General features: G+C 35.5%; 4 protein-coding genes across 4 annotated transcripts; all 4 read right to left on the reverse strand.

Moving 5' to 3' along the window:
- Positions 1-7,817: 7,817 nt before the first annotated feature.
- Positions 7,818-8,264, reverse strand: LOC108987998. The gene has a single exon (XM_018961077.1). It carries the CDS (start codon positions 8,262-8,264, stop codon positions 7,818-7,820), a length of 447 nt encoding a protein of 148 aa, XP_018816622.1.
- Positions 8,265-10,578: 2,314 nt separating this feature from the next.
- Positions 10,579-11,385, reverse strand: LOC108988063. The gene has a single exon (XM_018961163.2). It carries the CDS (start codon positions 11,331-11,333, stop codon positions 10,881-10,883), a length of 453 nt encoding a protein of 150 aa, XP_018816708.1. The 5' UTR covers positions 11,334-11,385; the 3' UTR covers positions 10,579-10,880.
- A 1,982-nt stretch (positions 11,386-13,367) lies between these two features.
- On the reverse strand, positions 13,368-15,263 carry LOC108988171. Its single transcript, XM_018961318.2, has 2 exons — positions 14,593-15,263; positions 13,368-13,834 (listed from the first exon to the last, which is right to left on the reverse strand). The coding sequence occupies exons 1-2, from the start codon at positions 14,852-14,854 to the stop codon at positions 13,680-13,682; spliced, it is 417 nt and encodes a 138-aa protein (XP_018816863.1). The 5' UTR covers positions 14,855-15,263; the 3' UTR covers positions 13,368-13,679.
- Positions 15,264-15,362: 99 nt separating this feature from the next.
- LOC108988170 (50S ribosomal protein L22, chloroplastic-like) lies at positions 15,363-17,761 on the reverse strand. The gene is made up of 2 exons (XM_018961317.2): positions 17,428-17,761; positions 15,363-15,918 (listed from the first exon to the last, which is right to left on the reverse strand). The coding sequence occupies exons 1-2, from the start codon at positions 17,660-17,662 to the stop codon at positions 15,545-15,547; spliced, it is 609 nt and encodes a 202-aa protein (XP_018816862.1). The 5' UTR covers positions 17,663-17,761; the 3' UTR covers positions 15,363-15,544.
- Positions 17,762-18,231: the final 470 nt, after the last annotated feature.

An 18,231-nucleotide genomic window follows, 5' to 3' on the forward strand; every position in this document is an offset into this window, starting at 1 on the left:
TTTCTCTGATCTATGTTGTTTGGGACTTTGTAGGGGTACTTCGTTAGGAGGTTGAATTCAAATACAAATGGCCAAAGAACTCTGGAAATTGAGACTATTTTGTTGGGTTCCATAGCAGCATAGAAGTAAAAGGCAAAAACTTGTTTGATTCAAAGTTCAGAGTCACATACGTTGTATATTTTTGGTTTAAGCCTTCATTGTTTTCTCTTCTTCATCCATGGTCTTCTTTCATTTATAAGTAAAAGAGACTTTGTTATTTGGTCATGCACTAGACTTGAATCTCCTTTAGTCTTCAACCTCAAAATCACATAGCTGTCAACTTCCTAGCATCTTTGAGAGGCCCAGTTTGCAGGCAGACTTCTTTTCTTGAAATTCCAAGCACGTCCTTTTTTTTTTAATATATCAATTGTGAAGGTTGAAGCTGCTGATTGGTTTCCTTTTTCTATTTCTTGGTGAAGAAATGCTTCTTGAAATTTGAAGTGTTGTTTGCTTTAAAGAAGCATTTGGTCTGGAACTCGACGGAAGAAGACTTTACTTTGGCATTCTCTTTGCTTTTTTCTTTTTTTGCTTTCTCTTTATCTTCCAAGTAAGCTTTATCCGTACAGCCGGTTGTACCCCGTTTGCACATGCCGATTGTTCGTATTAGTTTTGGTTACGTACGTTTCTATTGGCCGGTACTTTCTAGAGCCAGTTTTCCTCTAAAAGGAGTTTATTAAGCATAAGAGAAGTTCTATATGGAAGTTAATTTACAACATACATTTCTACCTAATCAATATATGATTTGTCATTTTTATCTTTCTATCTTAATACTTAAATATATGTATTTAAATAGGATAAAAATAACAAATTACTTAGTCACGTAAATGTGTGTGGTAGCATACTAGCATTTGATCTCTTCAGGATAATTGAAGCAAAAGCGTGTTTTGATAAAGACAACATGAAGTTCAGGCCAGGCAACCAAAATTTTGATGTCTACGCGTGTCTAAATATGCCAATATTATCATTTGAAATGATTTTAAAGAGACGTCGGGGGTTCTACGTAACTGGATCATTTCAAGTGAAGAAAAAGGGGCAATTAAAGGACTTATTTGAAGAGAGGGTTTCAACTTCAAGCGATACCTAATTCTTACCGACCAGCTAGCGCATGCAACGTGGGTCCAGATCACTCAGAGCTCTCAAGTAGCTAGGGGAAAACATGCATCATGTGCAGCATTTATTTTGTTTTGCCCTGATGCATGCTGCTATTGGTGGGGCCAAGGTGCCAAGGGGCAAAGGGACAAGCCTTATTATCAAGAGTGAATTAGGATAATAACAAGGATCGGAAGAGATCAAGTGCCTAGCTAGGGAGTTGCTTTATTCATTAGAAAATCAACCATCCTTTTGTTTTGGGGTAATATATATTACAGGCCAGAGTCTGCAGGAAGGATCGTTAATGTACTCTTCATTACGATTTTTTGATATTGAACTCTTCATTAATTTTAGTTCGATCTTGATTATGATCTCATACATACTTATTTTAAGTACAAAATCCATCGAAACATCATAATTAATTACATGGGAGATTCAAATTTTTTTTATAGTACTAGTACACTACTGCTGTATAATGACCCTTACGAGTTTAATTGAGCAGCATCTCCATGCTGAACAAAGCTGCAACTTGCAAGTGAACCCAATATTCTACAGATCTAATTAACTTAGATCTTAAGCCAACCCGTCACGTCAAAGTAAATTCTCTTTGTCGTGACTCAAAACTTAATCTTTTTTTTTTTTTTTTTTCCAATGGAAGACTCAAATCTAATCGGTGTGTTCAATGTTTCAAACACTGCGAAGACTAATCTTATATAGTGTTATCAAATCAAAACAAATCCCCTAATCTTAATGCTGTCAAATCAAACCAGACAGAACCTTTTTTTTCAAAAGATCGTTCAGCTCGATCGGACTTTTACTACTCATGCCCCATGCGACCAGGCAAGCGGCGCACATTATAATTGGAATGTTACGACTTTAGAACAATGCTATGTACGGTCGTACAATTGTTTAAACAAAAAAAAAAATTTTATTATTAAAAATTTAATTTTTTTTATTATGAATCTAGTATTTATTTATTTTTTAAAATTAATTACACAATATTTATATACTTATGACTGTAATTATTATTTCTCACGACGACTTTAATAGACCGGAATGCTACTTTATTGATGGATTATTATCTTTAGGTCCGGTTTAGATACAAAATCTATTTCGATTCATTTTATCTAATCATTATAATTTTTTTAAATTTTTATATAAAATATAATAAACAATTCAATTTTTTTAAATATCAAAATAATAATAATATTAAAAAATAATATTTTAACAATATTTTATTTAACTTTCAATTTTCATTTCAACTCATCTTACTCACTATCCAAACCACCTCTTAATCTTATATATTCACAGATGATTTTGTTAATGGCAAACTATAACAGAAGTTGTTGATGTCATGTTTTGCAATTCGAGTAACTCCACGATGGGTCGATGATATGTTCCTATAAATATGAAAAAATGAGGCTCGGGATGGTGAGAAACACATTCGATGCTTAAGTCAGCTTGAGTTCTCAATCTGTAATTTAAGGAAGCTCAAATGAAAGTGCATATAAAATTTTCTACCCCAGTGAGGGGGATATATATACCTGATCGGAGTGGTCTCCTGGCAAGCCGATCGTGGCGATATTGCTCCGTACTGACTTCCTATTGTCGAGCTATCCTTAAATCCATCGGTGCCTCGTGAGCTGAGCTCGTGTGGTTCAACCCGACCCTAACCTCCCTCGCAGAAGTAATACCAAATTAATTAGTGATCATTCAAAACCATATAATAGCATGCGTGCAGGAAACATGCACACAGATACACAGAAAGAAAAAGAAAGTAACTAATCTCAACTCATCTCATCTCATTTCATCTAATTATTACAATTTTTTAAATTCTTACAAAAAATAAAATAAATAATTCAAATTTTTCAAATTTTAAAATTAAAATAATATTTAAAAGTATATTCTAATAATATTTTATTCAATTTTTAATTTTAATCTCATCTCACCTTATCTCTGAAAAAATAAACAATACGTTGCGTTCTGATTTTAAGTTAAGTTGAGTTTAATTTAATTTTTTATAAATAGTAATGATTTAAGATGATTGAATAAATTTTATAAGATCCATTTGAGATGAATTTAAATGTTTTTAAAAGTTAAAATGATTTTTGTGAGATTTATTGTTCATCTAACATTCCTTCTCACTGCCGACGCTGAAGACAAAATTTTTTTTTATCTGCAGCCATGATGCCAAATGTGCAAAAAAAATAATGAATATGAGAGCCCCACGAGAAAGATGGTAAGTTTGGCAATTAATGTTTGTCCTCGATGAATTCAATTTCAAACTGACTCCAACTTTATGAACCGTGTGGTTGCATTTCAACGTTAAATTGAGTTGAAATAAATGGTGATAAATAAATATTATTAAAATATTATTTTTTAATATTATTATTATTTTTAAATTAAAAAAATTAAATTATTTATTATATTTTATATTAAAATTTAAAAAATTTATAATAATAAATTGAAATAAATTTACTAACCAAACGAAAAATGCTGATCAGAGCAGTTTAGCATCCAAACGAGCTAGAGTAATTAGCGAATGTAATATGGAAGCATTTAGCCTGCGCTGCTCAAAACTTGATTTTTCAGAGGAAAGGACGGTACTCGAGAAAGTGCATAATCGCGTAATTGAAAAAATGAACGACGCAATTTAGAATCTGGCCGAGCTCATGGAAAAGCTTAAGGAATGGAAAAGGGGCTAATTCAGGCGCTGAAACCTTGACGTTCTCAAAATAATGTAAGAGAAAAACTACTATAAAAGAAAGAAAAAACTATATATTTGTCTTTTGTTTTTTTTTTTAATGAAAACATACTTCATTTCATTTAATGAATTACAGTTACAATTGTGACTTAGCAATGTATGAAAAATCTAGACTATAAATCAAATCACGCATCTACTCTAGAGCATCCCCGCATACAAATTTCTTTATAGCAGACATTGTCTTAGCTTCTTAAAAACTCTTTCTTAACAGATAAAATGTTTTGTAAAAACAGAACTCAATGGCCCCCCCCCGGGTCCTCCTAGGGAGAAAGAGTACGGAACACTGTTACTATAGACGCCAAGTTCAATAGCCTATTTATTTTTTATTAACAATTCCTCTTTGGAACGGTAAATCCTATAACGTGCGTTTAATGGAAGCCAATAAGGAGATGACACATCAGCTAAGCACACAACTCATTTCTGGATCGCATCATACCAAAGCAAAATTCAAAACCCAAGACCCTTGACAACCCATGTATTCTTTCCACCTTAGAACCATCAACCCACTTCATCCATATTTAAACGCATGCCGCCGCACGCCGTACGACCACCATGTGCCCGTGGAAGAGCTTCAGGCGAGACAAACTCAACCCACCATAGTTGCACGTTAGGCCTCCAAACCATGCGAACCATCGCACGTTCAACATCAATACTTTCATCGATTTCTTGCGAACTGCAAACCACATGGTACGTGGAAGTGTAAAAGTCTGTCTTTTAACCATTATCGTTTGAGATATTGAATTTCGGTTTATTAATTTTTGGGATATCCAATATCGTTTGTGTTGTATTAATTTTTTGGGCTAGTGAATGTCGGTTTGAAATAGTGAATATCGGTTTATCCATTATCGTTTGTGTTGTATTAATTTCTTGGGGTAGAGAATGTCGATCGGTTTATTACTTGATGTTTAGAGACAAATTAATTTCTTGGGGTATTTTTTTTAGATGATTTAATCTTGGGAATCTCCTGATAATTCCAAAAAGACATCCGTATATATAGATACTGAAAGTAAAAAACATGCATAGAGCTTTATTTTGGGGAAAAGAATGAAGAATGCAGACATATTTTGATGAAAGAAATTATTACAAGGGCTTTTCTAATTTTTTTTTAAATAATAGATAGAGCTGGTGGTGTTTGATAGTCCACATTACCCTTTCTAATTTTAATAAATTGTTTTGGTCGTATTATTTTTTATTGATTGCATTGTTTTATGTTGAGATTCGAGATCTTATGTCGAGTTCGGATAGTGATGAAGTTGAGATACTAACGAGTAGAAACTGTCCACAGGTTGAAAATGAAAGTATTGATGCTGAAATCATGGAAGAGCAATATGATTTGAATGTGGGAGATGTAATGAATATGGAAGATCGTATAGATCAAGTAAATTTGAAAGACGGAGTGAATGTGGGAGATGATGGAGATAGAGTGAATGTGGAAGATGGAGATGGAGTCAATGTAATTTCTACTTCCACTAGTGGACTTTTTGAACTGTTTGTTGGGAGGGAATTGGATGAGGTAGAAGACCCAAGCATTTTATAAGGCATATGCAAGACGAAGATGTTTTGTAATGAGGACCAACCATACTAGATTATCAAAAGATGACATAAAACTAATTGGAGTAGACTATGTTTGCATGGACCAACCATGCAAGACGAAGATGTTTTGTAAGAGAAAAAGATGTTGTAGCATTTGCAAGATTGAAGGTCATGCAAAGAACAACATCCCTTCAATGAGGTATAGTACTTATTAGCATTTTTACTTATGTTTTAATCTAATAAGTTCAATTTTTATGATTTATTGTCTGTTATGTAGGGATCTTGAAAATATAACTGACAACATATCACAAAGCATTGATCTTCAAGCATAAATATGAGGTTGGTGTTTAAGTTGGTGTTTAAAATATTATGTGTATGGAACATGATGGTGTTATTGTTTGCAAACTTATTTGATTTTTTTATGTTACAAATAATGAGAGTGGAGATAAAGGCTTGTTAGAGTGCATTCGAAGGCTTATTTGGAGCTGTTGAAGATCTGGACTTGTTTTAAGGCTGTTTCTGGAATTTACGATATTTTGAACATTTGGACCTTTGGAGTGAAACTTAATGTATTTGGACATATGTTTTTGGAGTCATTGTATTTTGAATATATTTTCAGAGTGGCTGCATCTTTTTATGTTTGAACTTGTAGCAACGATCATTAGGAACAGGCTAATATGTTCCAAAAGTATGTTCTAGCCCCCATGTCCAAGCAAATATTGAGGCAATGAGTAGAGTTTGTTTGAATGTGATTTTAACTTGTGGCTCTTTGAAACCTTTCATCAAACAATTTTTCTACATCTCTCATTTCTATTATTGCAGCTGTCATTCACAATTCCACCGAATCCTTATTACATCACAATACTCACATAATCAATTACAACATATTTCTATCAAAATCATAAACACAGTTGCAAACAAACAAGAACAAATTCTTGAACTAGAAATTAGTTTTTCAAACACAGTATCTACGACCCGCTGCCATTAGTTTTACAATAGCTGCCATTAGCTTTTGAACTGGAATTTCCACGACCCGCAACTACAATGACTTACGATGGAGAGAGAGAGATAGAGGGTGACTTGCAGACATGGATGAGGGATCGCGTAGACAGGAATCCGAGAAAGGGAGTGGGTTTCGGTTGACGAGGAATCTAAGATTGGGAGTGGGTTTCGGTCGATGAAGAATTCGAGATCGGCAGTGGAGAAGAAAGTCGACGGTGGCCTCTGCTCCTCAAAAGCTTCCTAGAGAGAGAGAGAGAGAGAGAGAGAGAGAGAGAGAGAGAGGAACACTGTAGTCGTACGAAAGAGGGAATTTTTTTTTTCCAATCCTATGCAGTGCGGTCTACCCCTGTTTTCATGTGGCTTCTATGTGGCATGTGCTCATTTGACTCCGTTGATGGAAGAATAGCGGATGTTCCTTTGGGAAGGTTTTCCCTTTTATTAATTACTACAAAATAAGAAAACTACAATACAAAACACAATACAAACTAGAGAATCACAAGCACCGGTGTGAGCCCGAACGATAGACCCACCGCAAGCATCAGCTTCACGAGCTCAGACGGCACAAGCACCCAGCTCTCGCAAGGACATCAGCCTCCAATGCGCAGGCTGCTCCTACGCACGAGCACTAGTCGTACGACCACCGGTCATAGCATTGCCCGCCACTCTCGACCAGCTTTTGCTCCAGATTACGTCAAATCCAGCAGCTCAACACTTCACTCGGGTCAAAAATGAAGAAAAGGAACAAAAACACTAAGAAAATGGAGGTACAGCACACAAAACTGCGGCAGTGGCGCGTGCAAGACACGCACTACTCTGGGAGGAAAGCTGACGATCGGTCTGGAAGTCTCGGAGTCAGAGGTCCCAGAAAAGCCAAGCATTGCATCGGCAGAAGGCTCCTCGGTGGCGCGTGAGACCACGCGCTAATGAGCTCTGAAGCTTCCACTCGCGCGTGCAAGCTACGCTCCACTCCATTTGGTACTGCATTCGATGGTCGTGAAGATCGGTGGCTAGGCAGCATCCATGTGGGGTGCTTGTTAGCTAAAGGGCGTTGGGAAAGTCCCGATCGGCAATCCTTTCTTATTTGGTCTGAAAAATATAAAAACAAAACCAAAAACACTATCTAGGAAAAAAAACCGGACAGAGGAGAAGGGAAGGGGGGAAGGAGCCGAAACTCCCACCTCCTTTAGCCTGATCTTGTGTTTGAGAGAGTTTAAAAAGAAGGAAGAGCGTTTTAGAGAGAAGGGGAGGGAGGTGAATCATATTTGTCTTTTGTTGTTTCTTATTTTTAGCCGCCATGACATCTCGAGAGAATGATCGCTATATGTAAATAAATAAATAACTATTTGTCTTTTTTTGTTTCTTAACATTGAGTGGCAAAAGCAACCTCAACTCATACATGAGCCCAAGCTAAAATTGCCTTGGCCATCTCTATAAGATGAAGAAATAACATCGCAGCAGATACAGGAACACTCAACGTAACGACTGCAGCCATCCCCAGTGCCCAACTTGGCCTAATACTCATCAAATAAGACTGCAACTGCCCTATTACTTCGCAAACGTCCTCATCATAATGCGTATAATATTGCTTCTCCCACTCCATCCAGTTCGATGGTGGCTCGGCCTGACTCGTCTCTGAAATCTTCATCTCCCTGATGCGCATTCGTAGCACGATCATGTTCTCGTCCACGAGCCTACCTCCAGAATCTCGTCCATTTCTTTCTCTACCTGCATTCACAGTCAGCCCAACGTGTTTTCTCCGGCAATTAGGTGATGGCAACGACATAATAGGCCGCCACGGAAGCAGGGCGGCGGCGGATGAAAGTCTGGTTGCTTCCATTGATGCAGTTTCTAGCAGCTATATAATAGCGATCGATCGAGCTAACTCAAGCAAATTAATCAGCTTGTATGATTGCGAAATATATGAACTTGTTAATTTTTCTTTGGCTAATGAAGCAAATATATACCATATGGGAAACTAAGCGTGAAATTAAAGGAAGGAACATACTTACAGATCACGTACAAGGTGGGATATTGGAGATCGATCAGAGGTTACGTGACAAAACATAAGACGTTTAGATTCTTATCGAGGAAGCTTCTATATTGTCTAAACCGTGTGGATAGAATGACGTGAAGTGGCATAAATGCCAACGCGTCTTACTGTGTCGTACCGTGTGGTACGTGTGTTCTTGTATACAGCTTGGAGATGCGCGAAGGTTCAGTTAATTAAGGAACAATAAATTAATATTGTGATATTATCTAATTGGGCCACAACTTTGTCGTAATTAAATAAGTTAGGTGTATGACATGAAATTAAAGGGAAGAACCTAATAATTAACGAGCTAGCATCGATAGTCACACATGATCTGATAACTTTTTGAAGTTGCGCGCGTTGAAGACACTGAATTGGGACTCGATCATACGATGATCAGTATTTGCCTTGTGGGGCCTAAGATCAATTCCAACAATTTTTATCTCCTTAATTAGCATATAATGCCATCACTTTCATTGGGGGTTTCCAAATTAATAAACAGTGCTACAAATACCGTCACTAGGCTCGTTGTTGTCTGCATTTTCTTCTGATTTTTCTATTTGATTTTCCGGATCCCCGACCCTTACTATAAGAATTAAATTTATTCATGATGTTTTTTTTAATGTTAGTCCCTTGTTTTTTTTTAATATTAGCACGCTCCGTATTTATATTCAAATCATCTATGTATGAATTAATTTTTAGAAAAAAAATATTTACAATCGTGAATTGTACAATTACTACGTAACTGTTTTGAAAATAAATAAATAAATAAAACCTAGGATTTACATGAAAAAAAAATTTAATTTTTTAATAGTGAATCTTACTTTTTTTCAAAATGATTACGCGATATTTACACACTTCATAATTGTATATAGAATTATTCTAATTTTTAAGCATAAAGATTAACCATTACTACTACTAGTACTAAATCTTTATTGCTATATATATATATATATATATATTATATATATATTTGATGCCTGAAAAAAGCTCAACTCATCGAGCAGTACTATATATTGAACCACTAGCTAGCTAGCTAGCTAGCTAGGCTGGTGTGGATCCTAAGAAACTAAGAGACACTATTAATTCCGATGATCATGATCAAGCTAATAATATTCTTAGAGATCATAAATGAAGCGGAAAGACCATGAGAGAGAAGCTGGCCTATTTGTATTCGATCCATACTTGACTTCTCCTAAAATGTCCATTTTTTATTAGATTTTCACGAGTTTAATTTTGTCCTTGGATATTGCTTCATGACGACTTCTAAAATGTCCACTTTTTATGAGATTTTCACGAATTGTTGTCCTTAATTGGATGCATATATACTTGTCAAGTAGCTGACTAGCTAATTGTGACCGTTTGATGAATGTTGTTGTAGGTATATACATATATATATATATATTATATATATATGTTGTAAAAAATGGATTTGGACGTTTATCATCATGATCTCTGTCATGTTAATGGAATTTTATGAGTGTGACTCAATAGTCATTTACTCTCCATCGGACCATCACAATTAAAACCCGGAGGGCACTTTCTAGGGACTAGGATATATACAAAGGTAGGTAGTCCTCTCTCGTCCCTTTAAAAGTAAAACCCATTCCTAAGATGCAGATGGGATTCGAAATATGTGAAGCCCCTAGCTAGCTTGTTCCACAGCCAAGTATTGGAGGGCTAACCAAACCACTCATGACACCCATTAAACCAATGATTTTAAACCATCACACACATGACATGCCACCGCATGACATATTGTTACAAGTCGACTGCTTATTATCATATTTATTTGTAATTATCATCATTTTGTTGGTAAAATTAATGTGCTTGCAAACACATCCAGCAGTGTCGTTATCTGTTTCGATCCGTTCAAATTGATGATTATTTGGATATTGATCGAGACGATTATTTCCGCTATTTTGGTTTCTAGCTTCATTTAATTACCAATCGATGGTGGAAAGTGAAACTGATTAATCATATATACCGGCAATTTTCAGGCGAAGCCCTTATTATTTATATTCAAATATAGCAGCCAGGTTAAGGGATGGTGGGTACGTAAGGAGATATTCTAGCCAAAACCCAAAGCATCTCACACATGATTTGACCCAAGAAATAAGTCAATAACTTCTTCTTCTTCTTTTTGTTTTTTTGTTTTTAAATAAGTCTAGCTATATCTCCCACATTCAAGCATTAAAAAAACTCCTTTGAACATATAAAGAGCCTGAAATAATTATTTAGTAAGCATGAACTTTTTAACAAATCAAAGAACATGATCAAATAATGCTCCATTCAAAGAATCTTGCCATTCCCAGTAAAAAGATGGGGAACATGGAGTGAGATATACAATATACAAAAATCCATTATCAATGATGATCAGTATTTACATATATAGGTCGATAACTACTGCAAGAATTAACCAAATCAAACGTGATGAACGGCAGAGAAGAACCCATTAGCCACTTCCATCAAACGAAGCAGAATCATGACCGTCGAAGCCGGGACACTCAAAGTGACGAGTGCAAGCAACCCAAAAGCCAAACTAGGCCTAGTGTTCATCAAATATGACTGCAGTAACCCCACCAAATCACAAATATATTCGTCATAGCATGCGTAATACTGCTTCTCCCATTCCATCCATTCTTCCGGAGGCTCGTAATTCCTCTCAATCACTTTCATCTCGTGAATGCGTTTCCTCAAAATGATCATGCTTTCATCAACCGAGCAGGATCCTCTATAGTCTGGCTCGTGGGAGTCTCTTCTAGCTGCAAAAACCAGGGCCCTCGATCGTTTCCCATGCAAGAATCTCGTTTTGCCGAAGGAAAACGGTGGAGGAGGGAGTACTACTGAAAAACATCGAGAGGTTGCAGCTTCCATCCTGACCAAAGTGAACGATATATGTTTTGCTGAAAAGTAAAAACAACAAAGGAATGATGGATTCGGAGGAACTGCCTTCCATCTATTTATAGATTTCAAAGTCAAGATCTAAGGTCGAGAACTTTACTGGGTAATGGACGCGTGTCCCTAATTTCTCTGCATCTCACCGTCCCCTCTAATATTTTATTATCTTCGGCGTTTCTCATTGGCCTTCTGCTTCTTGGAAAGCTCGCTAGAAGAAGGTCGGCTCTTACATATTGATATTACGATTATTGATTAAAGAAGAAAGAAGAAAATTCAACCGTTATAACAAGTTGGGTTATTAATCTATTATTTGTTGTAGTTTGTACGTGTCTAACACAATGCATGCCGGATTACCAGGTATTTACATGTGGGCACGTACTATTATACTTATAAGAAAGTGGCATCTAGTACGTGTCGCTGCATAACCAGGTGACCATTGTAATATTGCCACATGGCAAAGTTTAGATGCATGATATCAATAATCAAAGAGCCGAATCATATAGCCGCCGGCGTAAGCTCTTATCAAAGATATCTCAGATTCTCAAGGCTAGGGACTCCAGATACCAGAAAGGAACACCTTATAACACTCCAATGGATCCTTTATAATAATTTTTTTTTTAAATATAAAAAAATTCTCTCAAAAGTGCCATCTATTAGAGCACTCCCAATAAATTCTTTATCTTATCTTTTAAAATATATCACTAAAATTTATTTTTTTTATTTTACATACTGACTTTTACAATATGTCATCTATCAATTTATCTATTTTTTCTCTATATCATTTAAATATTCTTTTTATATTCTTTTTAAATATTTCATTTCTACTAATAAATTTAAAAAATCTATATATTTTTTTATATTTGCAATTTATATTTATATACAATGTAAAATAATTCAGTCCTATATACGTAAAACAAAAATATATAAGCCAAATAAAAATTAAAAATAAAATAAAATATGAAATTTTGGTTTAAAAATAATTCCAACATATTTTTTAGAAGAAAATGAAATATATATGTGTTTTAAATGATGAACAATAAAAAGAATTTGCTTATCTAATAAAAATCAAAGTAAATAAAAATGAGGGAGTAAATGAAATATCAATAATAAAAAAAAATTTACAGGATGAACAGTATCCGCTACATGTAGCGGGGTACAGTAGCTACATGTATTTCACAATTCATTTTACATAATCGGATGGAGCTTCTTTTTGGAACAATTCTTCAAATTATTTACATTTTTTGTATAATACAAAAGCCATTGAGAGTGCTCTAATTAGATCTTCTATTTTAAAAATACTTTTACATTCTACTGCAATAAACCTCTAGAGTAGAGAACACTATTCATCATTGTAAACATTATTAATTAATTAATTTATCTTCCCTCCTCTTGCTAAGTTTCTCATTTCTTCAACTATCTTTATTTATATTATATGATCATTGAAAATGAATATTCTCATAATATATTTTGAGAATATTTTCATTATATAATCTCCTCTTTTTATTTTTTGAATTAATTTATATTTTGATTTAGTTTATAAATTTAAATTAATTTAAAATAGAACATAATTATATGATATTATATATGGAGATATATTACAAATATAAAAGTACATGAAAATATCATTAGTAGTTAGAGAAAATATTTGAAATAAATAAATAAAAAAGATTAAAAAGTATAATATTTAAATGATATAAAAAAAATAGATAAATTGATGTATGATATATTATAAAAGTCAGTATGTAAAATATAAAAAGTAAATTTTAATGATGTATTTTAAAAAATAAGATAAAAAAATCCATGAGTATTGATCCTATAGATCGGACAGCAGAACCCTTCGATTTTTGTGTCATCTTTTGCCTACACAAAAATATGGAAAGCTTTGTAAGCGGCATTATGGGAGAATCCCAAAAACTTTGTTGAGACTTTAAGCTCACGCAAATGCATAACAGTAAAGCCATATGTCCTACCAGACCGTTAGGACCCAACAATTGGGTCTAACACAAAATCTCAATCCAGCTAGAAACCAATTTGATATACTTCTTTTTTTGTTCTCTCTTTCGACGAGTGTGATCAGTTTCGGCCTCAAGCGGCCGGGAAGGGAAATATTCAAACTAGTCCGTTTACACTTCAGAGGCATGGTCCCCAACATATTGCATTTAGTTTTGGGGTTAAAACCAATATGTATTAGTTGCTACATATATCAATTGAGAAGGGAAAGAAAATACACATGAACAATATGTATGACAAACATATCATAGAAGCTAGGAACGAGTCCAGAATCTTGGGTAAAAGAAGTGAACCCGATCTTAATTAACTTCTTCAGTCATCATAGGAGGAATGAGGAGACGCAGTGCATCCAGGGTCAAAGGGATCTTCAGACCCACAACAATGCCAGTATTGAACAACTTTGCCGGAGTTGGGAGTATCCATGGTACCTCCTGTGTACACACTTTCAAACTTCCTCTTTGTTTCTCCTAAGGGAGTTGGGGATGGAAAAGAATGCAAAACGAATCCAAATCAAACGCCACAAGAAGAGCAAAAGCAGTGAACAAATATAAAATAACAAAGGAATCAGTATAATACGGTAGTGGCAACTCTTGTCATGTTAATAATGTTTCAGAAGCACAGATTCAAAGATCATCATTTACTATGATCCGAACTTCACAAGAAATTCCAGAGTCAAAAAACCAAATTGCTCTTAAATCCCCAAAACTGCAACACTGGACTGGACAAGGTATACAAGCAGATGAATGACAAAAACACACAAATATAGGTACGTATGTTAATTCTTATATCCCCAAAATTGCAAGTGCAAACCACCACCTAAAAGAAGCCTCCATAAAAGAGACCGTCAGTCTACGACGAGAAGTTTAAAGGATGATCCCAATAGAACCACATTTTATCAACAGGCAAGTTTACATGATTAGATTACACAGACTTCCTTCATCATTTCCTTTAATAAAACCACATTACAATGAATTCTTCCATTCCTGTAATTCTCTGTTTCGGCAACGCAGTGTACTAGCCATCTTCCAGGAAATAAACACATTTATGTTCAGATTCTGTTCATTAACCTTTTTTTTTCCTTTTCTCTATTAGATTCTAAGTTTTCTAACAATAAAAATGAAAAATAAACAAACCTGAATGCATTCATTTTACGATAAAATACAATTTTTTTTTTTTAAAAGAGAAGAATCTAACGGGAAATGAAATATATTGAGGAAGCACCTACCACCAAAGTGAGCAGTGTGGAAGCGGCAAGCGCGAGGGTGATTGAGGGCCGGGTCGAATTGGGTCTTGCAATTCTTGCAAGTTCTGAGGGTAATTTGCTCGTTCGGTTTCGCTGAGCATCGGACTGCCCGGAATCTCGGCGGCGAATATGTGCTCTTCTGAGTCTCCGACGTCTGTAATCTCAGGGTTTGAGGAGCAACCGGTGGATTTTGATGGAAGAATAATAGAAAGCGAGCCTGTGAATGGGAAAGAGCCGCAGCCATGGCTCTCACTCTCAAGAGCAAAATCTTAGGGCTTTTTGTCACTCCTTTTTTCTTTTAAAATCTTACGGCGTGGCACGCACAAAAGGTTAGCAGTGTAGTTAGTTGTTGGTAACTTGCGCTGGCAGTTAATGGATCTTGATCCGGCAGATCCTTGAATGGGTTGAATCCAAATGAAATGGGAGTTGGACCGGACGTGGACTTTACAAAGATCCCACACCACGATCTTTTAGTTCTAGATAGTAAACCTGTGGCTGTCCGAGACCAATTTGGTTCCTCTTGATGAATCCAATCCCACATGTCGTTTTGAGATTGAGCAGTTTCATATCATTAATGCCATGGAAGGCTAACTATGGATCTACAGACTGCACAGCTACAGATTTGTCTCGAACACAAAAGCTTAAAGGAATCTGCCTCTCAGCAACAACATTGGACCCTTGTTTCTCGAATAATTCGAGGGATATCATATGCATATGATATGCACAATAATAGTAGCAAACAGCAAGAAATATTAGGTGCTGGAAAAAGTTAACAATGAATTGATAATTGAATAGTCATCATGGGAGTGAGCAACATTGCATCCAAGGTCGAAGGAGTTATAAATGTTGCTATGTCTTCTGACATTTCATTACAAGCTGGACCTCACTCTCAGATTGAACTGGTATCAAAAGTTGCAAGCATATATTTTTGTTATTACAAGCTTGTATCTTTCACCACAACAGTGATATGACAACTGCGCCTTCTTATCTGATAAGCTCTTCCCCGAGCTTGAGGTCTAACTTTTTTCCTAGTAACACCCTCGTTAACTTCAGCTTTACTAACTATCAAACTCCCTTCATCCAAACCCATGTTGTTAGTGGCGTTTGCTGCTGCAGAATAAACCAATTTAAGAACAGGTTCACATGCTCGGTAAGGCATGAGCTCCAGTATCATAAGTGATTCCTCGTATGACCGTCCGCGAATCTGATCAATTACCCTTCTCACTTTATTAGCAGACATCGGTATGTGTTTAGCAATCGCATATGCTTCTGCATAGGTGTTCTGCTTTCTGTCCTTTGCCACTGTCCCTGCAGTATTACATGAGCATATGAAATTATTTCTTTCATAAGTTTCTGTCCGTTTGATTATCTAATTTTATTCGTAATGCACAACAGCATGAGTACTTAAAGAGTAAAATGTTGATATACTGGAAATTATGAATCATGACTTCTACAACATCCTGTGAAAGGTACTGCAAGTATATCAGCACGCAGTGATAAATATCTCTTCCAACCCAACATCACCGTTCATTTCTCCTAGGAAAGCTTATAAGCAGGAAGTTCATCCTGCCCTTATATGGACAGATTTTAGGCAACAACCACAAGAAGTGATTAATTACTGCACAAAATTCCCAGACTTCCAGTAGCACCTAAGTTACAAGGGAGTATACCACCACAGGTCCACAACTGACCGGCTTTTATTCTGTAATTTTTTTTACAAGTCGTGACTCGCCATTGTGAGACATATAATATATTAGATGGCCAAGCATAACAAAGCTACCCATAAGGATGTGGAGACGGGCTAATGCTAAATTGGCTCAGGAAACTATTAGAAGATAGTGGTCAATAAACTATATTTTAAAGAAAACTTGAGCCACATCATCTAATCCTCCAAAACTTATTTACTTCAATTGAAATCTACACAAATAAATTAATTGTAAAAAAGAAATCTATACAGATAGATTATAATTTTTCAGTTTTAAGAAGACGTAGTATGCCTTAAAAATCAAATTTTGAGTAGCTTTTATCAAGCAGCATTCTTCAGTGAAAAGAAGATAATGAATCACCAGTAGGCTGTATGCACGAATTAGTATACTTACCATTTTCCAACATGCAGGCTCTCCATCTAATACTTCCAACACAAAGAACCTAGGAGTCATTTCCATTGTGAAAATCATAATGCAAATGTGAAGACTTTCCCTGACTTGCTTTAGTGCTAAATAAGAGCTTTTTATAAGCAAGATTTGGATTAATCATTTTTTTCAACATTCAAACAAACGGGATTTGGTGGGGTTACAAAGAACAAAACCGAACCGTTAAGCACTCCACATCTCAACAGAATACCTTTCCTCTCTCGAATTTAAACTACTGTATCAAATCCCAGTGTCATTGCAAAATTATCAATCATTCATCAGTGATTCAGTATGGATTCACCGCTAGCCTTCCAGTCTAGCACGAAACCGTCCTCATCACATCTCCGTTGGGGTCCACGGCCCAGCTGTTAATCCTCTACAACTGGTTTGGTTACCTCAATGAAAATCTGTGTATGAGTTTATCTGAAATTTGAGGAGGACTTTCATTGGATTTTCTTTATGGGATCTGGACCCAATGAAGACGGAGAGTTATTGCCTCACTTAATTACTTCATCCCATGACCAGTGGTCTATTTTGCGAAATTCACGAATTTTAAGAAAAAATATATCGCCAAAACATCTCATTTATCTATAAAATAAAATCATTAAGCTCGGATAAAATCTTCTCCTTAGCAAACTGACAAGGATGGAGGGCGTGATATTTGGGGGTGGGTCGAGTGGGGTACCTTCAGATGGAGTAGTCTCGGAGGTCGTAGCACGAGGGCGATTAGGCACTCGGTCTTTCTGAGTTTTGGGATCCCAGGATGTTTTGCGAGGTATATGATCATTAGGCTTCGCCTGGAGTCGAATAGCCGGGAACCTGGTCTTCGAAGAGGGAGCTCGGTGGAGTGCGAGAGCAAGCTGTGGAGTCTGATGGAGGAAAGCCAAGCTATGCAACGGAGGAGAAAGACTAAGAGCCATGGCCGGGCCGAGAAACAAGCATGAACCAACCAGCAGGGATAAGGTTGTGAACTTGTGAGGAGAGTTGTCGTTCGTGGTTTAGGGGTTGATAAACATAAACAAACGTCTGCGAAAACCATGAAAAAGCTCACTCGCTTGGATAAAGGAGTGGGCTCGAATTCTAACTTTACTCGGGCATGTAGTTATGGCCCAACATTGTCAATTGCTTGCATATTGGGCCAATGATATTTGTGCACCTATATTATAATTTATTGGATAATAATAGGTTTATTATATTTCTTATCATTCTTTTATTATTTTGTAATGTATTTGAAGTTTTTATTTTTTTATTATTTTATTTTAAATATTTTTTAAATATCTTTAATTATTAAGAAAAAAATTAAAAAATATACAATTTTATTGATATTCACTTTCTTAACCATTAAATAACAAAAAAATTAAAAATAAAAAAATAAAAGTAATAAATGAGTGGTAAGAAACCTATTATTATCTTTATTTTTTTATATAATTCATAAAAGTAATATTAGATATATTTTTATGATATGTAAATCTTACGCATTTTTTTTTGA

This window comes from Juglans regia, chromosome 1, assembly GCF_001411555.2.
Source record: "Juglans regia cultivar Chandler chromosome 1, Walnut 2.0, whole genome shotgun sequence".
In the NCBI taxonomy this organism is placed as follows: domain Eukaryota; kingdom Viridiplantae; phylum Streptophyta; class Magnoliopsida; order Fagales; family Juglandaceae; genus Juglans; species Juglans regia.